The sequence below is a fragment of the Hylobates moloch genome, unplaced genomic scaffold, assembly GCF_009828535.3.
Source record: "Hylobates moloch isolate HMO894 unplaced genomic scaffold, HMol_V3 SCAFFOLD_4, whole genome shotgun sequence".
NCBI classification, from domain to species: Eukaryota; Metazoa; Chordata; class Mammalia; order Primates; family Hylobatidae; genus Hylobates; species Hylobates moloch.
The window spans coordinates 111,555,923-111,581,949 of record NW_026652279.1 but is presented as its reverse complement, the minus strand read 5'-3'; the positions used below and the strand labels follow the sequence as shown (position 1 = coordinate 111,581,949).

Sequence of the window (26,027 nt, the reverse complement as noted above, 5' to 3'; positions counted from 1 at the left end):
GATGAAACTGATCTAGGAACAGAGGTTTGAGCTAGGTTAATTCTAGAGGTCGTCCCAGACATTTCCAGATGTCAAGCGGTATCTTACTTTTTTTTTTTTTTTTTTTGAGACAGAGTCTCTGTTGCCCAGGCTGGAGCGCAGTGGCGCAACCTAGGCTCACTGTAACACCTCCGCCTCCCGGGTTTAAGCGATTCTCGTGCCACAACCTCCTGAGTGGCTGGGATTACAGGCGTGCACCACCGCACCCGGCTAATTTTTGTATTTTTAGTAGAGACGGGGTTTCACCATGTTGGCCATCCTGGTCTCGAACTCCTGACCTCAGGTGATCCGCCCACCTCGGCCTCCCAGAGTGCTGGGATTACAGGCGTGAGCCACCGCACCCGGCCTGAAGATGTAAAATCTACCACGGAAGGATGATCTAAGTGGCGAAGGAGATGACAGGTGACAGCCTCCTGTGTGGAAGCAGGAAGGAGCGAACGGTAGGAGCCGAAAGCTTCCCTCGGGACCCAGCAGACTTCCCGCAGCCTCCTGGGTTCCCATCACATTCCTCGGAAACCTCAGTGCACCAGACAGGGGGAGCTTGGAAGAGGCAGGTCAAGAATCGCCCCCGACCCCCGCCCCCTGCCGTCTGCTCCCAGGGCGGCCTCCCGCGCGCCCCGGACCGCGCAGCCCGATGGGCCAGGTAGGGTGCGTCTCTGCACCGAAAATGCATTAGGGCCCGCGTGAGCCCCGGTGCACATCCACAGTGCAGTCACTAACAGGCATTACTCCTGGGGCCCTCGTGAGTCTATTTAGCATGTGAGGGAAACCAGCCACGCCAGGGAGACGGGGGCTCTCCGTCGTGGCAAAGCCTGCTCAACCTGGGCCCGCGGAGGGAAACCTCGGAAGTCATTTCCTTTAGCTCCCCTTCCCCCAAACGGATTCGCTTCTGTCAATCCGTCCCTAGAAATAATGTCGAGCCCAGGACCAAGGGGTGCTGCGTTTTAAAATTCTGCATAGGAAAACCCCTGAGAGTACTGAGGGACAGACAGCCCCACTCACCTGTCAGCGCTGGGGGCGTGCGCGAAACCGCCCAAGGAGGAAAAACCAGCTGGTGCGCAGGCGCACGCCGTCCCTCATCCGCAGGCCCGCCACGCCACGCCCCTTGCCACGCCACGCCCCCTTGCCACGCCTCCGCGCGCCGTAGCCCCACCCGTCTCCCCGGCCCAGCCGGGCCGCTAGCCCTGTCAGATACCTCCCCGGCCCCTTGATTCTCCGCGTCTTCCTCGCAGGCCAGCCTAACCTCAGCCTGCATTGCGCCCTCCCGGCCAAGAGTGTCGCTGTACCGGCCTCCGAGCTCCACACAGACAAGTCCAGAGCTCGGGCGGGGTCAGGAGACGGAGCTGAGCGGCGGGGGGCGGTGTCGCCTCGGTCTAGGGACGGCGGCGGAGTCGGTGGTCCCCGCGCGATGGCCACCTCGGTGTTGTGCTGCCTGCGGTGCTGCAGAGACGGCGGGACTGGCCACATCCCTCTGAAGGAGATGCCGGCCGTGCAGCTGGACACGCAGCACATGGGTAAGGGCCCTCCCTTCCCCAGACCCAAGGGCTCGCGGGGGCCGGGCGCGGCAGGCAGGGGGACCTGCAGGGTCAGCGGGTCCCCACGCTGCCCCGCCGCGCCGGCGACGCTGCCCCGACACCATTTCGTCTCGCAGATCTCTCCAGAAGCCGGCGGACTCCACCTGGGCCCGGTTCTGTGTTTAAGGCTGCGCAGCCCTCTCTCTGTCATCGCGAGTGGGCGTGTGGACCTCCCATTTTCACAGGAATCTCCGAGGCTTCCTCCGGAGATGTCACACGTCCTCAGGCGAGGGGGCGGAGAGTGCCCTTCTGGCGCGCCCCAATCAAAACCTACACATTTTCAGAATGCTTCTAGGTCCGCGCTTGCTCCTCCTCCTGCCCTGACTGTCGGTCCTGTCTCTTGAGCCCCATCATTTATAGATTGAATCCTATATTACTGGAAGTAATTTTCCTCTCATCTCCTAAAGTCAAAACAAGGCAGACTGCAGAAGTCTGAAGTCGCATCTCAGGTCAGAACTTGCCATTTCAACTAAAACCTCCCATTGCCCGACTCCTTAGTCATTGTGAGAGGTGCTGTAATTTCATCTGACTGGCCTTTTCCCAACAGGTCAAACTGTTGCAAAATAAAATAGCACTTTGCTCCTTTGCATCTTGCTTTATCCTTTTAATTCCAAATCCATATAATTTATCTAACATTATTCCTCTCCCATCATAGCCTCTTTCACCACCTTATTATTTCTGTTCTTAGACTTTTCCCAGGTAGTTTCATGCTTCTGGAATGTGGTTCTAGAAGGAGAGATTTCCCAATATAATTATTTCAGTTAGAGTACTGTCTTTTTGTGGATTATTTTATTCTAACTGTACTTCTGCACTTTTGATTTTTTACACATTTCTGATTGTTTAAAGGACAGTGCATTGAAATAAAAAGGCACTTCTTAATATTTATGGTAAAACTCTCTCGCCCAGTTTCCTTTTAATTCTGGAAACACTCTGCCCACTATATTTTTGTATAACACATACTAAATGTGATAATTATATAACCACCTTGTACGTGTGTATTTACTTTTAATTCTTAGATCTCCCAAATGTAGTACAGAACCTTAATGCATAAATAATCTTTAAATTATTTTTTATCCGTCATCATTTATAGACGATGGAGTTCAAATCCTATAGTTTTCCTCAGAAAATATTTCCATTTCAGTTACTCATTTACTGAAGTGATATTTATTAAGCAACTATCAGGTGGCAGGCATTGTTATAAGTGCTGAGAATATAGTGAAGGACAACCATACATAGTTCCTGAAACTCATGATCAACTGCAGCACTTCTTCCTGTCTTTACTGTTAGACTCTTGAATTACTGCAGTCTGCTCTTTGGGGCATTCCTTTTCTCTGGCATCTGTTTCCTCCAGGAAGAGCTGGTCAGATATACTTATTCCACTATGTTTTATTTCTCCAAAGCTGTCCAGCAACTGTTAGCTACTAATTGGATGAAATAGAGTAATGTCATCTCCAAATTTTCTAACTGCATGGAAGTTTTTTCTTTTTTCTTTTTTTGAGACAGAGTTTCACTATTGTTGCCCAGGCTGGAGTGCTGTGGCGCAATCTCGGCTCACTGCAACCTCCGCCTCCTGGGTTCAAGCGATTCTCCTGCCTCAGCATCTTGAGTAGCTGGGATTACAGGCGCCCACCACCACACCCGGCTAATTTTTGTATTTTTAGTAGAGACAGGGTTTCACCATGTTGGTCAGGCTGGTCTCGAACTGACCTTGTGATCTGCCTGCCTCAGCCTCCCAAAGTGCTGGGATTACAGGCATGAGCCACCGTGCCCGGCCAGGAAGTTTTTTCTTAGCCTGTCTTTCTATAAACTTAAATTATTCAATCACAGAGGAGCCTGATTTGAGAACCTGAATAAAATGAAAGAAAAGGGTTGTTGAGTTAGAAGAACATGTTTCAAGCATGAATTGATCTTGGCTTGAAAATAGAAACACATGGATTTGGTTGTGTGAAAGATTATTATATTAAATAACCTAAAAAATGTGATTGCTTTTTTTTTTTAACAAAATTGTCTGTATACTTCAAGTGATTATCTCTCAGGGTTGTCACTTATAATACAAAGTAATGTTGTATTACTTAAAACCACTTTGGAATTCCTCTTTTGGAATTTTCTTTGGCATAATTTTTCTAAGTATTATCATTGATGCCATATCTTTGGCTTTTAATTGTGAATTGACATTTTAGAAACAAATGACTTCCAAAGTAGCTACTTTGAAAGGGATACCGCTCATTTGGAAATTTATGTTTCTTAAAACATCCTCTGTGGCTATGTTTATGTGGCATTCTGGCTGTACTCAAATTTGCCTTGACTGTCTAAGCAGTACCAATCATTAAAAGTACAGATTCTAAAACCATCTGTTTACTTAAGAGAAATGGGATAAGCTTAAAATGATTCCCTAATGATTCATAAACACCCTGAATATTCTTTTTTTTTTTTTTTTTTTTTTTTTTTTTTTGGGGGGTCGCTCTTTTGCCCCCCCGCGGGGGGGGGGGGGGGCTCTCGGCTCACTGCAAGCTCCGCCCCCCGGGTTCACGTTTTTTTTTTTTTTTTTTGAGACGGAGTCTCGCTCTGTCGCCCAGGCCGGAGTGCAGTGGCGCAATCTCGGCTCACTGCAAGCTCCGCCTCCCGGGTTCACGCCATTCTCCTGCCTCAGCCTCTCTTTTTTTTTTTTTTTTTTTGAGAGGGAATCTCGCTTTGTCGCCCAGGCTGGAGTGCAGTGGCCCGATCTCAGCTCACTGCAACCTCTGCCTCCTGGGTTCAATTAATTCTCCTGTCTCAGCCTCCTGAGTAGCTGGGACTACAGGCGCCCACCACCATGCCTGGCTAATTTTTGTATTTTAGTAGAGATGGGGGTTTCACCATGTTGGCCAGGCTGGTCTTGAACTCCTGACCTCAAGTAATCCACCTGCCTTAGCCTTCCAAAGAGCTGGGATTAGACAGGTGTTAGCCACCTCGCCTGGCCAAGAGTGTTTTATCCCATTGTGCTCTGCAAAAGTCCTGAGATTCTGATTGTAGTTGATTAGGTCATGTAGCAGTTCTTGACTCAGTTACTGTGGCCAAGAAATGTGGAGGGCACTGATTGCCTTAACCTAGATCAAATGTTGTACAACTGAAGCAGAGATTGAGTCAGCTTTCTTGCAGCTGTTTTGATCTCCAGAGGGAAGTCTGTCGGGAAAGGGAGAACAGATACTGCATGTCCACTACAAAGTGCTTAGCACAGCATATTAATTCATCCTTTATCAGTTATTTGATGAGCAGCTGCTTGATGCCAAGCACTGCATGGTCTTTGCCATCAAGGAGGATGCTCTCCAGTTGAAACTACTAGAGGTATATGGAGTAGCCAGATGAAAATTATTTATAGAGGTACTTTCCCAGAATTTATTGGTTAACTTTTTTAATTAGAAAAAAAAGGATGCTAATGAATTTTCAGTAATCATACAATAGGATCTCAGTTTTGCCTTTTTTAAGGGAGAGCATCTCTTAACCAGTTTAGAATTGTGTTAGAATCTGAAAAATTTGCATTTCTCTTATGTATTTGTCCCAAATAATTTTGTTTAACTGTTAATTCAACCTTTTGTTACTATGACCTAATTTTATTTAACCCCTTCTGGAAGAGTCCCACACAGTTCTAATATTCAGATCTGCTTGGCTGGTACAGTTATTGCCAGCAAAGTGGTGGTAGTGGCCACAAGTATTGGGAGTTATATGCATTGGTGTATGGGCTATTTCTTACATATTAGAATTATGTAATTCTGTGTATTCTTACATGTTAGAATTATGTATATTCTCTGATATACGTTTTCCTAAATCAAATTGGTACTAGGATCACATCAGGAGACAGTGTCTCTCTTTCTCACTGTCATCTATAGATGTCGTTTCATCTAAAATAAAAATTTTCCACGAGAATAAAGTGCATGTAAGAATGTTAAAACCTTATTTACATATTTGCAGTGTGATTGAAGTAGCTATCTTAATAAACGTTTTAAGATCCTAAAGTTAGCAGTTTGTCACTGTCAGGTATTTCAACATAGATGTGTGTTCTTTTTCATATTCCTTGTACTCTTCAGTTCTTACATGACTAATGCACAAGTATAGTAGCTTGTATTTAGTAGGTATTCAGGTGGCTTTTAGTAAATTGTTTTAATTCATTTGAATAGAATTGAAAGCTACCAGTTTACCAAAGTCTCTTGTGTTTATGTTTTGGTTTAAATTAAGAAATTTATGAAATCATCAAATTGGTTTCCTGGCTAAAAATTAAAGGAGTTAGTCTATTTCTACCTTAAAAGTGTTTTAAACGTTCAATATAATTCAGAGTTATTACAGTTTACTTGAAACTGCTTAATTAAAACTTACTTCTCTCGCCCAGGCCAGAGCGCAGTGGTGCAATCTCAGTTCACTGCAACCTCCGCCTCCCAGGCTCAAGTGATCCTCCCACCTCAGCCTCTCAAGTAGCTGGGACTACAGGCTTATGCCGCCACACTGGCTAATTTTTGTATTTTTTGTAGAGATGGGGTTTTGCAAGGTTGCCTAGGGTGGTCTCAACTTCCTGCGCTCAGGCAGTCTGCCCACCTTGGCCTCCCAAAGTGCTGGGATTACAGGTATGAACCACTGTACCCAGAGTGCTTAATTAAAACTTATACATACAAATGAATATTACTTATAAGTGTTCTCTTAGGAAAAAGTAGTGAATTAAATATTTAAAATAATTCAGTTATATTTCAAAGTACTTACAGGGTCCCTATTTTTTGTGGACTGAGTTAGAACTGAACAAATTAATCCTGATTGTTGGATTGAAAATACAGGCCGGGCGCGGTGGCTCACGCTTGTAATCCCGGCACTTTGGGAGGCCGAGGCGGGCGGATCACGAGGTCAGGAGATCGAGACCACGGTGAAACCCCGTCTCTACTAAAAATACAAAAAATTAGCCGGGCGTGGTGGCGGGCGCCTGTAGTCCCAGCTACTCGGAGAGGCTGAGGCAGGAGAATGGCGTGAACTCAGGAGGCGGAGCTTGCAGTGAGCCGAGATTGCGCCACTGCACTCCAAAAAAAAAAAAAAAAAAAAAAGAAAATACAAAACTTGGCCGGGCACGGTGGTTCACGCCTATAACCCCAGAATTTTGGGAGGCCAAGGTGGGCGGATCACGAGGTCAGGAATTCAAGACCAGCCTGACCAATATGGTGAAACTCCCATCTCTACTAAAAATATAAAACTTTAGCTGGGTGTGGTGGTGCACGCCTGTAGTCCCAGCTACTTGGGAGGCTGAGGCAGGAGAATTGCTTGAACCCAGGAGGTGGAGGTTGCAGTGAGCCGAGATCGTGCCACTGCACTCCAGCCTGGGTGACAGAGCAAGACTCCGTCTCAAAAAAAAAAAAAAGAAAAGAAAAGGAAAGAAAATACAAAACTTTACATAGTGTCTGCATTTTTTGTTTAGGAACAGATGTCGTTATTGTAAAGAATGGAAGAAGAATATGTGGAACAGGAGGGTGTTTAGCCAGCGCACCTTTACATCAAAACAAAAGCTATTTTGAATTCAAAATCCAGTCCACAGGTTGGTATAATGGTACTTTACTATTAAAAGTCCTAATTGTTCTAAATATTAAGAGTAATTTGTAACACATAAAAAAGATTCAGAAGGTAATATAAAAGCACCAAACTCTTAGAAGATCTGGGTCTTCCACCTCTTATTGTGTGATCCTGGGTAAATTAGTTAATTTAGTTAAATTAGGTTCAGTTTTCTCATCTATAAAATGGGTATTACAGGAGCTGCCCTTTCTGCCTCACAGGAACTCTATGTATGAAAGTGTTTTCAGACAAGACATGCTGGATAAATATAAGGCACTAGTATTTTTAATGGGATCCAGATGAACCCTCTTGTTTGGTCAAGCATATGAGGTCAAACATATAAGCAGCATATACTCTTGCTATTTATTTTAGGATTAAAGTCAATCTATTGATTCTGAGTTTTTCTTTTTTTTTTTCTTTTCTGAGACGGAGTCTTGCTCTGTCGCCCAGGCTGGAGTGCAGTGGCGCGATCTTGGCTCACTGCAACCTCCGCCTCCCGGGTTCAAGCGATTCTCCTGCCTCAGCCTCTTGAGTAGCTGGGATTACAGGCACACACCACCACGCCTGGCTAATTTTTGTATTTTCAGTAGAGACAGAGGTTTCACCATGTTGGTCAGGCTGATCTCAAACTCCTGATCTCGTGATCTGCCCTCCTCGGCCTCCCAAAGTGGGGATTACAGGCATGAGCCAGAGTTTTTCTCTTAACTCAATTATTAAGATACCCTGATTCAGTGTTTTGAAGCAGTCATCAAATTCAGAATTCAGATAGAAGTCTGCAGTCTATATTTCTCTTTTTAAAATTTATGGAGTTTCTTGAACTGTAAAGCAATTCTGTGTGATTATAATAGGTTAGTTAACTCTGCCTGTATTGTATATGGGAAAACTTTTAAAATAAAAGCTTTATTGTAAAGTCGTCGGGCATAGTGGCTCACGCCTGTAATCCCAACACTTTGGGAGGCCGAAGTGGGCAGATCATCTGAGGTCAGGGGTTCAAGACCAGCCTGGCCAACATGGTGAAACCCATCTCTACTAAAGATACAAAAATCATCCAGGCATTGTGGTGGGCACCCGTAGTCCCAGTTACTCGGGAGGCTAAGGCAGGAGAATTGCCTGAACCCGGAAGGCAGAGGCTGCAGTGAGCAGAGATTGTGCCACTGCACTGCAGCCTGGGCAACAGAGTGAGACTCCATCTCAAAAAAAAAAGTGGCTGGGCGTGGTGGCTCACACCTGTAATCCAGCACTTTGGGAGGCCAAGGGGGTGGATCACGAGGTCAGGCATTTGAGACCAGCCTGGCCAACATAGTGAAACCCCGTTTCTACTAAAAGTACAAAAAATTAGCCAGGCGTAGTGGTGGGTGCCTGTAATCCCAGCTACTTGGGAGGCTGAGGCAGGAGAATCGCTTTAACCCAGGAGGCAGAGGTTACAGTGAGCCGAGATCATGCCACTGCACTCCAGCCTGGGCAACAGTACAAGACTGTCTCAAAAAAACAAAAACAAAAAAAACCAAGCTATATTGTAAATAAACTTCTAGTGAAATACCGCATCAGTAATGTGGGTAGAGAATAGGAAAATGAGAGTGGAATAAATGAATCTTACTATTACTTGACTAGCCTTGAATGAGATGAAATTTCCCCCTAGGGCTTATTTTCTAAATTAGTTTTATTTATTTATTTATTTATAGATGGGGTCTTGCTCTGTCACCCAGGCTGGAGTGCAGTGGCATGATTATAGCTCAGTGCAGCCTTGAGCTTCTAGGCTCAAGCAATACTCCTGCCACAGCCTTCCCGGTAGCTGAGACTACAGGCTCAAGCCACATGTCTAGCTCTAAATTAGTTTTAAATAATGATTTTCAATGGGGCATGGTGGCTTACACCTGTAATTCCAGCGCTTCGGGAGGCTGAGGCAGGAGGATTGCTCAAGGCCAGGAGTTTGAGACCAGCCTGGGCAACATAGCACAACCCCATCTCTACAGAGAAAAGAAAAATGAGCTGGGTGTGGTGGCTTAAAATACTGGGTAAGAAAATGATTTTACACCTTATTGTTAATTTCTCCTCTCCATGATATTGCTTATGGTATATATTGTTTGTCACTCATTGTAGATGTAACAACTGAAGACAGTATATTCCCACTTTTCAGAGGGAGAGCTTGAAATTGAACTCCAGGCCATTTAAATTCAATGTGTAGCTTTTTAAAAATCTTTTTGAGAGAATAATAATGATGATGATGACAGCTAACATTTTCTGAATACTTATTGTGTGCTTTACTTACTCATGTTGTGGAGTACTTACACTGTTCCAAGTGCTTTACTTGGATTATCTTGTTGTATCTATTCATAACCTTGTGAGGTGAGTACTGTTAGAATCCTCAGTTCACAGATAAGAGAACAAAGAGAGGTTAGGTAATTTGCGCAAGATAATGTAGCAGAGTCAAGATTTAATCCTCATTTGCACGATTCCAGGGCCCACTCTCTTATCTCCTAGGCTGCACTACATCTGTGGAGAACATGGTATAGTTTGCAAACTACTTTTATTTTATTTTATTTTATTTTATTTTATTTTATTTTATTTATTGAGACAGGGTCTGGCTCTGTCGCTCAGGCTGGAGTGCAGTGGAATGATCATGGATCACTGCAACCTCAACTTTCCTGGCTCAAACAATCCTACCTCAGCCTCCTGAGTAGCTGGGGTTACAGGCACATGCTCCCATGCCCAGCTAATTTTTGTATTTTTTGTAGAGACAGGTTTTGGGCATGTTGCCTGGGCTGGTGCAAACTACTTTTAAAAGAAGATTTTTAAAAAAGAGTAATAGAACACAATTTAATGATAATACAGCACTTCCTTTAAAAAGTTTATACTCCCTTTTATAATAACTCTATGGTTATAGTCTTCAGATTTTGAGGGCATTTAAACTATTATATTTTTAGGAATCTGGGGTATTGGTGTTGCAACTCAGAAGGTTAACTTGAATCAGATTCCTCTTGGCCGAGATGTGCACAGTCTGGTGATGAGAAATGATGGAGCCCTTTACCACAACAATGAAGAGAAAAATAGGCTGCCAGCAAACAGTCTTCCGCAGGAAGGAGATGTGGTGGTGAGTTCCCTCGTGGAGTTGCTTTCCACTGTAAACCACTAAACTTGAACTGCTTTTAGTATCTACAGCTTTGTCTGGGAGTTTGTGGTTTGAATTCCAAAGCAATGGGATTGGATCTAATGAGATGGTGCATTTTCCAGGAGAGCACTTGGTGTAGATGTTGCGCCCTACTCAACTGCCCCCTCTTTTTAGAGCTGCCACTGGCCAGGAAAATCAGTGTGAACCCTTATTTCTACTCTGGAGAATTAATGACAGGCTGTCTGCTGATCACATGTTCCTGTTTCTCTCACATTAGAGAAAACTTGGCCCACAATTCTAAAAGTTTGCTGAAGCTTATATTAGAAAATACTAGATATTTTTGAGGCTGGATATCTCTTAGGGAAAATGTTCACATTTATTTCTTGTTGTTGTTGGTTTTTTTTTTTTCTTAGAGTCTCACTCTGTCACCTAGGCTGTAGTGCAGTGGCATGATCTTGGCTCACTACAACCTCTGCCCTCCGGGTTCAAGCTATACTCCTGCCTCAGCCTCCCGAGTAGCTGGGATTACAGGCACACACCACCATGCCTGGCTGATTTTTTTGTATTTTTAGTAGAGACGGGGTTTCGCCATGTTGCCCAGGCTGGTCTCGAACTCCTGACCTCAAGTGATCCACCTGCCTCGGACTCCCAAAATGCTGTGATTACAGGCGTGAGCCACCGTGCCTAGCCACACGTTTATTTCTTAGTTTGTTATGAAATGCTGTTAGAGAATTACAGCATTTTATCAGAAATGTTCATCTTCATTAAACTTAACCTAATTAAACTCTTCAGAGAACAGAACTCAAAATCCTAAAACTTGATTGTAGAAAAGTTTTTTTTTAGAAAGCAGAGGATAGTAAAAGTTACACGTTACTAAGACTTTTCTGTTTTTTACTCCTAACTGACTATATTTAACTCTTTACAAAGCTCTCACATTGAAAATGTAATCCAAAGATTTCTTTCTGTCTTTTCCAGATACTTCCTCCCACACTGCATTATCCAAAACCCCTCCCTATGCAGAGGTCAGGCTATTGATTGAGAACAGAGTCCTAGAGTCGCCTTCAGCCGAGGTGCCCTTGTACACCGAACCTTGGCTTCTCAATTCTGATATGAAGTTGAGAGGAATCCATGAATAATGAGAGGAAGTTTCTAATAAGATGATACAGATAAGAGAAATCCAGGTTAATTAATTATGAAAAGGTACAGTATTTTAGAAAGAATGAAGAAAGGTGTGGAAATTAAGATTTTTAATTACGGCCTGATCTTCCTTCTCTTTTTTGCAATTTAAAAAATATGAACAACTGTAAGTTTTTAATTGTTGGAAGTTTTTTTTTTTCCAGAATTGACTAAAGAAAAAAAGGAGATGAAAGGCATAAGCCATTTAAAAAATCTGCTTTTTCCCATTCTTTTTGAATAGTTGGTTCTGTATTTGTAGATCATTGCCAGATGCCCATAATATGGAACATCCTTATTCAAATGGTGATTTCTTGAAAGAGAATCCTGAAGTCAAGTTGATGCTGTCAACCTGTTTACCCTAAAAGATGAAATTAAAACATAAGAAAGGATAATCAGTAACAAATGTTTTTCTTTGTTGATGAACTGAAACTTCTACCTGCCTTCCTATCTCATTTCATTCATTGTAATGTCTGATAGCACAATGTGACAGACTGAAGAATGCCACTTTTAGTCTGTCAATGTTGTTAAATTAGACTTCGAGTTTTCATATGAGCTCATTCTCATAAAAGGAGAACTAAAACTATGAAATACATGCAGAGCCAAGAAAAGAAAAACATTACCCTGCCATTTTAACTAGTTCAAACACTGGAGAACAAATTTTACCAAATTGTTAACAGTGGCATGGAATAAGTAGAATGAATTATAAGACAGGAAAAGCATTCTCATGTGTTTAGAATATTAAGTCATGTACCATTCTCTGAGGAGAAATCAAGAAAAATAAGCTGTGAACATCTAACCAAATGATTATATGATTATATTCATATGATAATCACCCAGTACAGCACGGCCTGCTGCTACAGAACTAGAAAGACATACATGAAACAGTTTATGCTCACTTTCTCCTTTTTTTTTTTTTTTTTTTTTCCGAGATGGCGACTCGCTCTGTCGCCCAGGCTGGAGTGCAGTGGTGCTATCTTGGCTCACTGCAAGCTCCACCTCCTGGGTTCAGGCCATACTCCTGCCTCAGCCTCCTGAGTAGCTGTGACTACAGGCGCCCACCACCACGCCTGGCTAATTTTTTTCGTTTTTTACTAGAGACAGGTTTTCACTGTGTTAGCCAGGATGGTCTCCAACTCCTGACCTCGTGATCTGCCCGCCTCGGCCTCCCAAAGTGCTGGGATTACAGGCGTGAGCCACCGCGCCTGGCCTACTTTCTCCTTATACATATAATTGTGAAAAGCACAAATTTCATTTTAACATGTATTTATCAGTTTAATTTTAGAGAAGTCTTATAAACATTCTATGTAATAATAACAATAACGAACACTTCTAAGCATTTATTTATTTATTTATTTATTTATTTATTTATTTATTTACTGAGATGGAGTCTCACTCTGTTGCCCAGACTGGATTGCAGTGGCGCCATCTCGGCTCACTGCAACCTCCACCTCCAGGATTCAAGCGATTCTCCCATCTCAGCCTCTCTAGCAGCTGGGACTACAGGTGCATGCTACCACGCCTGGCTAATTTTTGTATTTTTTAGTAGAGATAGGGTTTCACCATATTGGACAGGCTGGTCTCGAACTCCTGACCTCGTGATCCGCCCACCTTGGCCTCCCAAAGTGCTGGGATTACAGGCATGAGCCACCGTGCCCAGACCTAAGCATTTATTATGGGCACTGTTCTAAGTGCCCGGCAAGGATTAAATTGTTTAATGCTCATAATGGCCCTTTGAAGTAGGTATTATTATTATTATTTTTTTTTTTTTTGAGAAGGAGTTTTGCTCTTGTTGCCCAGGCTGAAGTACAATGATGCAATCTCGGCTCACTACAACCTTCACCTCCCGAGTTCAAGCGGTTCTCCTGCCTCAGCCTCCTGAGTAGCTACAATTACAGGCGCCTGCCACCACTCCCAGCTAATCTTTTTGTGTTTTTAGTAGAGACAGGGTTTCGCCATGTTGGCCAGGCTGGTCTGGAACTCCTGACCTCAGGTGATCTACCCACCTCGGCCTCCCAAAGTACTGAGATTACAGGCGTGAGCCACCGCACCCGTACGGTAGTAGTATTATTATCCCCATTTTACAGATTAAGAGAAGTTAAGTAACTTCTTATGTGAGTTAATTACAAAACTATATAGCTCAGCCAGATACTATGGCTCATGCTTGTAATCCTAGCCCTTTGAGAGGCCAAGGCAGAAGGATCCCTTGAGCTCAGGAATTTGAGACCAGCCTGGGAGACATAGTGAGACCCCATCTCTACAAATAAATAAATAAATAAAATTTAAAAAGAAAATTAGCCGGGCATAGTGGCATGCCCCTGTAGTTGTAGCTACTTGGAAGGCTGAGGTGGGAGAACTGCTTCAGCCCGGGAGATAAAGGCGGCAGTGAGCCATGATCCTGCCGCTGCACTCCACCCAGCCTGGGCCACAGAGCAAGACCTTGTCTCAAAAACAAAAACAAAAGCCAAGGTCATACCTGAAGCAGTCTAATTTCAAAATCTGTTCACTAACCTGCACACAATTATTAATAAAGACATAGAACACACAGTATATTTTGCTATCATTTTGGCAGAATCAAACCCAGTTTCTTCATCATAGAATAGATTAGGTTAGAAAATACTTAAACCGGCCCATCACAGTGACACACACCTATAATCCCAGCACTTCGGGAGGCTGAGGCGGGCGTATCACACTGAGCCAAGATCGCACCACTGCACTGCAGCCTGGGTGACAGAGTGAGACCCAGTCTCAAAATTAAAAAAAAAAAAGGAAAGAAAATACTTGAACTAAACTATACTGAGGGTGGGACTTCTCACATCTTTCCTCACTTCTTTGGTACTGGGATTTTGCTACTGCAGGCTTGGGTTTAAAACTTGCTTGTTTGAGGCTGGGCGCAGTGGCTGACACCTGTAATCTCCGCACTTTGGGAGGCCGAGGCGGGCAGATCATTTGAGGTCAGGAGTTCAAGACCAGCCTGGCCAACATGGTGAAACCCCATCTCTACTAAAAATACAAAAATTAGCCAGGCATGGTAGCGGGCGCCTGTAATCCCAGCTACTCGGCAGGCTAAGGCAGGAGAATCTCCTGAACCCGGGAAGCGGAGGTTGCAGTGAGCCAAGATCATGCCATTGCACTACAGCCCAGGTGACAGAACGAGACTCTGTCTCAAAAAAAAAAAAAAAAAAAAAAAAAAAAACAACTTGTTTGTTTGCAATCGGCCACTGGGGGATGAAACTGCCTGGATTACAACCTCACTAATCTGAACTGCTAGATTTCTGGTAGTCCCATAATGAGAGTAACATACTTTCTTTTTTATGTTATTAAGTTTTTGTTTTTTAAAATGAAAACAGACTTTTTCATTAGAAAAGTGAATCCCAGCCATCAGTTAGCTTTATCACTATTATCTAAAGACACAAACTAAAGCGAAACAAAGGCAGTCTATGTACTATTTATCTTTCTCAATATTCCTTAATTATTAATAATTGTTTAAGTTAACCCTGGCTTTGCTAAGAATTGAGAATCTTTCATAACCACTTACCACATTAGCTTCTCTGGGCTTTTGCTGTCTTGCTTGTAAAGAGAGAGAATTAAGACTAAGATGATCTATAAAATGTTTTTTTTTTTTACCTCTAAAAAGCTTTTAACTTGATAGAATGTATCCGCAGTCAGAAATCCTGAAATCCTTGAAGTGGTTTGCTTCTTGGTCTATGATGACTTCTCTATTGAAAGATCTCTGCTGTCTTTCAAGGGAAAGATCTCTTTTTGTTATCAGTTAGTAGCTATTGTATCAAGTTTTAAAGAGAGATATGGTGATTAAGAGCAAGTGTTTAAAGAGAGGCATGGTGATTTAGAGAGAGGTATTGTGATTAAGAGCAAGTATTCTGAAACCATACTGCATGGATTTAAATCACAGCTTTTCCACTTCCTAGCTGTGCAACCTTAGGTAAATTACTCAATCTTTCTGTGCTTTAGCTACCTCATCTGTAAAATGGGGATAGTAATACTGTCTTGTTGTGAGGATTAAATGAGTAAATATGAACTGCCTAGAATAGTAGCACTATTGGTATATAACATGGGCTAAGTCTTTTCTAGCCTTTTAACAATAATTATTAATATCACTAATTGTGATTTTTTTCCATCAATAGTGTACCGAGTAATTTTATTACAGTGTTTTTAAATCATTTGAGCTATTATTTTTCTGTTTTTTAACTTGAAACTAATTGCCAATTTTATTCAGTTGTAAACACCAGCTTTTCCTTGATAATACACTTGACACATTTGAAACCAAGGTAAGGAGATGTAGAAATGTGTTATTTCTTCCTGGAAATAAATTGTATAGAGATGTTTCTTCATAATTTGAAAACAGTGACAGGTAGTAAGTCCTGACAGCGAAAAAAACCTCATTGTTTTTCCTTCTTTAGATCAAATTCTGTAGAGAAAGAGCAGCGTTTTCTGTATGAGTGTAAAAGGTTTCTCTATTCATGGTATGTAGTACTTATATTATCTTAGCATTCAAAATATAAAATCCAGATTATACAAATATAATTCTAGGATTTAAACTGTTGGCTTTGTTTTACCTGTAATGTGGACTCTTGGGATGTTACCTGACTTTATCCCCCCTCATAATCACTACTAATTTTTTTAGCTCAGTTCAAGTAGCATTCTACCAAATTGTCAACCCTTAATGAAAATTGTTGTCAACCTATGCTTAGCTTTTTGTGTTTCCATACTTCCCAGTCAATGCTTTCTGATGGCTCAGCTTTTATGGAACATTTCTGTTTTTTCCTTTCTAGGGTATTACTTATGACCATGTCGAATTAAATGTATACTTGAATGGAAAAAACATGCATTGTCCAGCATCAGGTATACGAGGGACAGTGTATCCAGTTGTTTATGGTAAGCTAAAATAGTTCTAATGTATTATTACATATATATTAACTTTTGTTTGGCGTGTGTATCAGTCTGTTTTCATGCTGCTATAAAGACATACCCAAGACTGGGTACTTTATAAAGGAAAGAGGTTTAATTGATTCACAGTTCCACAGAGCTGGGGAGGCCTCAGGAAACTTACAATCATGGCAGAAGGGGAAGCAAACACATCCTTCTTCACATGGCAATAGGAAGGAGAAGATTGAGCGAAGTTGGGGAAAGCCCCTTATGAAACCATCAGATCTTGTGAGAACTCGCTTACTATTACAAGAACAGCATGAGTGTAACCACCCCCATGATTCAATTACCTCCCACTGGGTCCCTCCACAACACATGGGGATAATGGGAACTATAATTCAAGATGAGATTTGGGTGGGGACACAGCCAAACCATATCAGCATGTATGTTACTTTTATAGCTATCATCTAGAAATCTGGACACATTGTTAATAAGGAACTTTTTATTGTATTTATTTATTTATTGTTTGAAACAGAGTGTCACTCTGTCACCCAGGCTGGAGTGCAGGGGCACGATCTCGGATCACTGCAACCTCTGCCTCCTGGGTTCAAGTGATTCTCCTGCCTCAGCCTCGCAAGTAGCTGGGATTACAGGTGCCTGCCACCATGCCTGGCTACTTTTTTTTTTTTTTTTTTTTTGAGACGGAGTCTCGCTCTGTCGCCCAGGCTGGAGTGCAGTGGCGCAATCTCGGCTCACTGCAAGCTCCGCCTCCCGGGTTCACGCCATTCTCCTGCCTCAGCCTCTCCAAGTAGCTGGGACTACAGGCGCCCGCCACCACGCCCGGCTAATTGTTTTGTATTTTTAGTAGAGACGGGGTTTCACTGTGGTCTCGATCTCCTGACCTCGTGATCCGCCCGCCTCGGCCTCCCAAAGTGCTGGGATTACAGGCATAAGTCACCGCGCCCAGCCATAAGGACCTTTTTATATGGAATGTAGTCAGTAGGATATTACAATCCCACTTTGCAGGATTAAGGATAGTTTCTGTTCCCTATGTATTAAAATAAACTTGCTAAATACAATGATTATACTTAAATATGCAATAACTGTACTCCCTTTTTCAACATGTAGTTTTATGTTTTAGGAAGTTTCAAAAAGCTTTACTGAATTTAGAAAACTTTTTCTGCAAGTTATTGGGAATAATTGCATGACCAGGAAACATAATTATAAATAATATTTTGGAATTAGAGATGGGAATTTTATGTAGACTACACATTAATAACCTTTACAAAATTCCCTAAATGTTAACCCTCTTCTGAGGGAAATAGTGACTTAGAATAGTTTCATACTGATTGTTTTGCTTTGATAGTCTCATATGTATAAGTGCTATTATTTCTATACAAGTGTATCCCTCCAAGACTTGGGCTACTTAAGAGATGACTCTATACCACTTAATTACTTTAAATTTTTGTTGTTTTGTTTTGTTTTGTTTTGTTTTGTTTTGTTTTGTGACAGTCTTGCTGTGTCCCCCAGGCTGGAGTACAGTGACCTGATCACAGCTCACTGCAGCCTCAAACTCCTGGGTTCAAGCAATCCTCCCACCTCAGCCACCCCAGTGGCTGGGACTACAAGTGTGCACCGCTATTGGGATTACAGGCGTGAACCACCGCATCCGGCCTACCTTAATTTTTATTATAGAAAATTCCAAACATGTACAGAAGTAAAAAGAATAGTATAATAAACCCTCATATACCCATCAGCCAGCTTCAAACAATTATCAACTTGTAACCAATCGGGTTTCATCTACACTCCCCCACCCCCAATGCTGCTATTGTTCTTCACTTACCCTCCTTGGGTTATTTTGAGGCAAATGCCAGATAATATATAATTTTATTCATAAATGTTTTATTTGTATCTCAAAAAAAGGTCTCTCTCTCTTTTTTTTTTTTTTAGAAAAACATAACCACAATGTCTTTATCAATCCATTCTGCTTTATTTTGTATACTATCAACTTTTTTTTTTTTTTTTGGGACAGAGTCTCACTCTCACCCAGACTGGAGTGCAGTGTTGTGATCTTCGCTCACTGCTGCCTCCACCTCCTGGGTTCAAGCTATTCTCGTGCCTCAGCTTCCAGAGTAGCTGGGATTAGAGGTGTGTATCACCATGCCCAGCTAACTTTTGGGTTTTTTTGTATTGTTTTGTTTTGTTTTTTTGAGACAGTCTTGCTCCATCGCCAGACTGGAGTGCAGTGGCGCGATCTTGGCTCACTGACACCTCCGCCTCCCGGGTTCAAGCGATTCTCCTGCCTCAGCCTCCTGAGTAGATGGGACTACAGGTGTGCACCACCACACCCAGCTAATGTTTTTATTTTCAGTAGAGATGGGGTTTCACCATGTTGGCCAGGATGGTCTTGATCTCTTGACCTTGTGTTCTGCCCGCCTTGGCCTTCCAAAGTGCTGGGATTACAGGTATGAGCGCCTGGCCAACTTTTCTATTTTTACTAGAGACGGGGTTTCACCATGTTGGCCAGGCTGATCTCAAACTCCTGAGCTCAAGTGATCTGCCCACCTCGGCCTCTCAAAGTGCTGAGATTACAGGCATGAGCCACCATGTCCAGCCTATTTTATATTATCAGCTTTAAATAGGTATATGATTTTTCTGCCTGTAGTTTTAGTAAGTCTAAAAATATTTTCTCATTTAAGTTCTTAAATTTGGGTTATAATAAGAACTAATTAGGACTGGCACGGTGGCTCACACCTATAATCCCAACACTTTGGGAGGCCGAAGCCGGTGGATCACTTGATGTCAGGTGTTTGAGACCAGCCTGGACAACATGGTGAAACCTCATCTCTACTAAAAATACAAAAAATTAGCCAGATGTGGTAGCGCACTCCTGTAATCCAAATTACATGGGAGGCTGAGACAGGAAAATCGCTTGAACCCGGGAGATGGAGGTTGCAGTGAGCCGAGATCATGCCATTGCACTCCAGCCTGGGCGACAGAGCAAGACTTCGTCTCCACGAAAAAAAAGAAAAGAAAGAAAAAGAAAGAAAAATAACTAATTAGGCCAGGCACGGTGGCTCATGCCTGTAATCCCAGCAGTTTGGGAGGCCAAGACAGGTAGGTCACTTGAGGTCTGGAGTCCAAGACTAGCCTGGCCAATATGGTGAAACCGGGCGTGGTGGCACACACCTGTAATCGCAACTACTTGGGAGGGGGAGGCGGAGAATCACTTGAACCCAGGAGGCAGAGGTTGCAGTGAGCCGAGATCACACCACTGTGCTCTAGCCTGGGTGACAGAGCAAGACTCCATCTCAAAAAAAAAAAAAAAAAAAAAAAACTAATTAAATTTTTTGTAGTTTACTATAAAAGCAGCACTGATGCAGTGACTCATGCCTGTAATCCCAGCACTTTGGGAGGCTGAGGTAAGAGGGTTGCTCAAGTCCAGGAGTTGAAGACCAGCCTTGAGCAACATAGTGAGAACACGTCTCAACAAAAAATTTTAAAATTATCCAGGTGTGGTTGTGCGTGCCTGTAGTCCCAGCTACTTGGGAGGCTGAGCTCAGAGGATCTCTTGAGCCTGGGAGATGAAGTCTCCTGTGAGCAGTGATCGTGCCACTGCACTCCAGCCTTGGCACCAGAGTAAGACCCTGTCTCAAAAGCAAAATAAAATTAAAATAATAAAATAAAAATAGCAGTATCAATGGTGACAAACTGGGATGTCAGAATTATACAATAACAAATATAAATAATATGATAATAGCCAAAGCTTGTGATTACCTTTTAGTTTAAGGTTTTCATTAGCCTTCTTTTCTCCTAAATTACTTTTCAGTCATTTTACCTTCTGTGTCCTTGCATGTAAATGTGTGTTTTAAAACTCAATTTAGTATTGCATATTGGGTAAGCCTAAAAGCAATTCCTTTATTTACTTGAGTAAATGGAAATTTAGCTTGATATTTGAAATAGGTTAGCCTGAGAAATAAAATAAATATCAGTAGAGTGACAGTTATACAGGTTAACTGTAGCAAATAAGTTTAATGCTCTAAACTGTTTCTTTTATTCGGCATTATTTGTAATGTACTAAGGTTATAGATACTAAATTATATTTCATAAATTGAACTCATAAATCAGTCCAATTAAACCAGGTATTTTAATAGCCTGATCCTATCAAAGATAAAGATAAAACTTAAATCCCTTCACCCTTTTATCTTCCATCCCTAATCCTTGATCCATCCAGTTATTCGTTTTGTCTCTTCTTACACTCAACCTATGGAAAGAAAAAGACTGCATAACATTGAAGAAGTGTGGTTACAAAGTTATGACTTCCTGGCTGGGCGCAGTGGCTCACACGCTGTAATCCCAGCACTTTGGGAGGCCGAGGCAGGCGGATCACGAGGTCAGGAGATCGAGACCATCCTGGCTAACAGGGTGAAACCCCGTCTCTACTAAAAATACAAAAAATTAGCAGGGCGTGGTGCCGGGCGCCTGTGGTCCCAGCTACTCGGGAGGCTGGGGCAGGAGAATAGCGTGAACCCAGGAGGCAGAGCTTGCAGTGAGCTGAGATCTTGCCACTGTACTCCAGCCTGGGTGACAGAGCGAGACTCTGTCTCAAAAAAAAAAAAAACAAAACAAAACAAAAACAAAGTTATGACTTCTAGCCTAATCTGAGCTCTCAATAATTTTCAGCAATTCTTTGTGCATGTCTGTGCATTCTGTGCTTCTTGCATTCTCTGTTTATCCTCTGAAAATGCCTTGCCTTCTACTTTACAAAAAAACAGGCAATCACAAGTGAACTCCAGCTTCCCTCTCTTCAAGTCCAATCCTGCCTTCTTTCCATCTCATCTCAGAAGTGTTGCTCTGCATGTTGCAAACACTCTATCTGTAGTCTGGGTTCCAAACTCCCCAACTCTGAAACGTCACTTTGTCCGTTATTTCATCAATATTTCATGTCACGGGCCTCCCTCTTCAGTGCTTATAAACATTCTAAGTCCCATCCCAAATGCCCTTCTTTGGGCATGCATCCCTCACTAGTCCTGTGTTTCCCCTTCTCTGGGTAGCCACATTTCTTCTAGAATAACCTACATCTGCCATCTTTATTGTTTTTCTTTCTTTTTTTTTTTAACATTTAGGTTCAGGGGTACATGTGAAGGTTTGTTACACAGGTAAACTGATGTCACGGGGGGTTTGTTGTATAGATTACTTGACTAGCTCAGGGGTAGAGCATTTGACACCTTTATTGTTATTGTTTGTTTGTTCTGCAACCCAATCCAGCTTCCATTACACCACTCATTGAAACCACGCTTGTTAAAATCACTGGTGACTTCATGAATGTCAAATCCAGTATTTACATTTTTTTCTGCATTTATGCTAAAATATAAAGTATATACTAATGTGCATTAAACTTATATGTGCAGTTTAACAAATAGCTATCAAGTGAACATTCACATTATTACCACTTAGATCAAGAAATAGAACATCTTCTTGGCCCAGATGCAGCCCGCACCACAGCTGCATTCCTCACCCAGGGGGAGTAATCACTATTGGATGGCAGTGCTAATTATTTACTTGCTTTGCTTTACGGTCATGTTTTGTTTTGTCATCACCAGGGTCAAGGTAATGAACATATTCAGCACCCCAAAGGTTTCCTTCTGCCTCTTATATCCTACTGACCTCTCCCTACCCCAGCCCCAACCAAACAACCACTGATCTGCTTTCTGTCACTACAGATTAGCCCGTATTTTCTAGAGTATTATATTAACAAAATCATATGGTCTTTTCTTTTGGTCTGGCTTCTTTCACTCAGCACAATTATTTGAAGATTCATTTATGCTGTAGCATATATCAATAATTCATCAGTTTTTATTGCTGAGAAGTGTAGCATTGTGTGGATATTTCACAATTTCTTTATCCTTCACCAGTTGATGGACATTGGGGTTGTTTACAGTGTGGGGCTATTACAAATAAAGCTATTGTGAACATTTGAAAATATGTCTTTGGATATACACATTCATTTCTCTTGAGTAAATACAAGTAAAAACATTTAGAAGCTGAGTAAGGCCTGCAGTCTAGTTCACAGTAGTGTACCAATGTCAGTTTCCTGGTTTGGATGTTGAGCTGTAGTCATGTAAGATGTTACCACTGGGGCAAACTGGACAAAGGGTGCACTGGACTCTTAACATTTTTGCAACTTTCTGTGAATCTATACTTTTTCAAAGTTAAACATTTTTTTAAAAAGCAATATATCTTAATTATATAAAATTGAGAAAATACAGATAAGCAAACAAGAAAAAAATTACCCATACTCACATCCTCTTGAGAGAATTACTAATAATATTTTTATATATATCCTTCCAATGTTTTTGACAGATAGATTTTGATTTTTATTGTGGCTGTTTTTACCCATAGGATTATGTTTTGTAACGGGGACAGCAGATATATTTATTTTTCTTACCTATTAATATTGTAGTATTATGGAGACAGTTTATTTTATTTAATAATTATGTATTCATTGAAACTAAAGTATTTGCTTCTAATTTATTTTCTTTCTTTTTGTATCCTTTAGTTGATGACAGTGCAATTTTGGATTGCCAGTTCAGTGAATTTTATCATACGCCTCCACCTGGTTTTGAAAAAATATTATTTGAACAGCAGATCTTCTGAATGTATTTGTTTTTAAAACTTGTATTTCTGCACTGTTAAAAAATGTTCATCATTTAATAAAACTTTATCTGGCCTATAGATGAAAATATATTCTTAAAAATATGCTTGTCGATGCTGTCTAAGGAACCAGTGTATTCAGTATACCCCTCTGAAGTTGTGATTTAAAATACTTTATGTTTTGTGAAATGAAAATAAGCATTTGGTCAGTTTATTTAATTCTTATTTAAATAAATAGAATTATGGGTTTAATTAACAGTATAACATGACTATATATACATATATATATTTAAAGGGGATTCTTTCTTACATAATATATTTGTTTTGATAGAGATGTAGAGTTGGGTGGGTGTTTTTGTCATTCTGAAGTTTAGACCTCATTAAATATTTGAGGTCTGCAGTTGGATAATTTTGCCACTTAGTGTCCTTTTTTATATACAATATAACAAAGTGAGAGAAATTTATATTATTGGCAATTTCATTTTTGGCAATCTATTTCTGTATCATGTGCCACTTTTCTTAAAACTTAAATTGCTTATTTTGTTATGTAATGTCATTGCTTTTCATTTGCTTTGTGAAAGGAGATAAACGTTTCAGTAATTGTCAGAGCATTTTGTTGCCTCAGGCTGTGTTACCTCAATTTCAGAGTAAGTAGTGGTTGATTAGTAATGTAGTGTACACTGGCAGACATCTAGAATAGTATGATGCTTTACATTTAAATGAGGTTATTCTTTTAAGGACTTTTATTTGTATGTTTTCTGTAAGGAATAATAAAATAATTGTAATTAAGGAATATACCGTACTATATTAAACACATTCTAACTATTTTGTTAGTTATACACTAAATTCACATCACCTGTGATTATTTCAGTTCAGAGATAAGTGAATCCCCTTCATGACCCTGAGTCTTTGCCTTGTTCTTAAGAATCACTGTCCTTTAGTTAACGCCCTGTGACCTGAACCAATCACTCTATACATCTTTAGTTTTCAAATGAGCATGGCAAAGATGCATACATTTCCCTCCTTTTATCAACTAGAAACAGTACATTGTTCAGGAAAACATGGGTGTTAGAATTAGAAAGAGATCCAAATTGTGGTTTTGCTGCTCATCCTATTTTCTCCTCTCCAAGTCTCAGATTCCCATTTATAAAAGGAGCAATCATACTGACATAAGATTCTATTATTAAATAAGGTAATACATATATAACACCTTAATAATCATAGGCACTTGCGCCAGGTGCAGTGGCTCACGCCTGTAATCCCAGCACTTTGGGAGGCCGAGGCGGGAGGATCACAAGGTCAGGAGATCGAGACCATCGTGGCTAACATGGTGAAACCCTGTCTCTACTAAAAAAAATACAAAAAAAATTAGCCAGGTGTGGTTGGCGGGCACCTGTAGTTCTAGCTACTCTGGAGGCTGAGGCAGGAGAATGTCTTGAACCCGGGAGGCGGAGCTTGCAGTGAGCCGAGATTGCCCCACTGCACTCCAGCCTAGGCGACAGAGTGAGACTCTGTCTCAAAAAAAATAAACAAATAAAAATCATAGGCACTTAATAAGTGTAGTTTCCTGGATGGTAAAGCATCAGGGAAAGTGGTGTTCTTTTTTCTTTTTTCTTGTTTTTTTTTGAGACGGAGTCTCACCTTGTCACCCAGGCTAGAGTGCAGTGGCGCGATCTCAGCTCACTGCAACCTCTGCCTCCCAGGTTTAAGCGATTCTCTTGCCTCAGCCTCCCGAGTAGCTGGGACTACAGGTGCCTGCCACCACGCCCGTGTAATTTTTGTATTTTTAGTAGAGATGGGGTTTCACCATGTTGGCCAGGCTGGTCTCAAACTCCTGACCTCATGATCCACCTCCCTCGGCCTCCCAAAGTGCTGGGATTATAGGCGTAAGCCACTGTGCCCGGCCAGAAAGTGGTTCTCATGATGCGCCTCAGACCGGCAACATCAGCATCACTGGAACTTATTAAAAATGGACACTCTCAGAACCCACCCCAGACCCACCAAATCAGTTTGAGAACTGCTGTTCAGTAGAGAATTATTTGCCTACTGTAAATTTTCTAAGGATTTATGATGGGCTATTTTTGACCCATAGGCTCAGAGAATCGTGTAAAATCCTTTTTTATTGTTTATTCGGCAAACAAAAATGTGACAATATGCTTTGAAAACATAGATATACTTGAGTAACATTTATTTACATAAATCTCAAATTTTACTTCTGAAGGTATATGAAATTTAGCTATGTATGTATTATGCATTTTGTCTGGCTTTCTATCATAATTTTAATTTGTAAAGAATGTGCTTACTTGGGAAAGCAAATTAAAGTGACTACTGTTTGCTATCGTTATGATGTTATCTACCTCTTTTTTATTTTTTTTAAAATTTAATTTAATTTTGTTTTATTTTGAGAGAGAGTCTTGCTGTATCACGAGGCTGGAGTGTAGTGGCACAATCTCAGCTCACTGCAACCTCCGCCTCCCGGGTTCAAGCAATTCTTCTGCCTCAGCCTCCCAAGTAGCTGGGACTACAGGTGCACACCAACACGCCTGGCTAATTTTCACACTTTTAGTAGAGACGGGGTTTCACCATGTTGGCCAGAATGGCCTCGATCTCTTGACCTCGTGATCTGCCCGCCTCGGCCCCCTAAAGTGCTGGGATTACAAGCATGAGCCACTGCGCCCGGCCTCTACCTCTCTTTTTTTTTTTAAGCCAACCTTTTGAAAGTCATATTCTTTTCTGCCTCTAATTATACAGCAGAGACATAGTACTAAAAATGATACTGAAGTTTATGTCCACAACAACAGTTTGGTGAAATCTAGGTGTGTTTTTATTTCCATACATATCAAATTTATCTTAAGAAAATTACGTTGAGCTGGCCGTCCTTCCACAACCCATAACCTTAGTCTAATCATGAGAAATCAGACAAATTCAGAGGGACATCCTATGAAACACTTGATGATGCTCCCCAAAACTTTCAGGGTCATCAAAACATGGAAAGTCAGGGAAACTGCCACACCCAGGAGGAGCTTAAGAGG

At 41.6% G+C, this 26,027-nt stretch overlaps 1 protein-coding gene across 1 annotated transcript; it reads left to right on the top strand.

Moving 5' to 3' along the window:
• The first annotated feature begins 1,193 nt into the window (after nt 1-1,193).
• SPRYD7 (SPRY domain containing 7) lies at nt 1,194-25,339 on the top strand. Its single transcript, XM_032150907.2, has 5 exons — nt 1,194-1,553; nt 7,042-7,158; nt 10,097-10,263; nt 16,248-16,350; nt 22,901-25,339. The coding sequence occupies exons 1-5, from the start codon at nt 1,448-1,450 to the stop codon at nt 22,996-22,998; spliced, it is 591 nt and encodes a 196-aa protein (XP_032006798.1). The 5' UTR covers nt 1,194-1,447; the 3' UTR covers nt 22,999-25,339.
• Nucleotides 25,340-26,027: the final 688 nt, after the last annotated feature.

Coding starts and splice junctions, on each gene's coding strand:
- SPRYD7 (XM_032150907.2), top strand. CDS start 1,448: ATGGCCACCTCGGTGTTGTGCTGCCTGCGGTGCTGCAGAGACGGCGGG. Junction 7,159..10,096: donor ATTCAAAATCCAGTCCACAG/GTTGGTATAATG, acceptor TTATATTTTTAG/GAATCTGGGGTATTGGTGTT. Junction 16,351..22,900: donor AGTGTATCCAGTTGTTTATG/GTAAGCTAAAAT, acceptor TGTATCCTTTAG/TTGATGACAGTGCAATTTTG.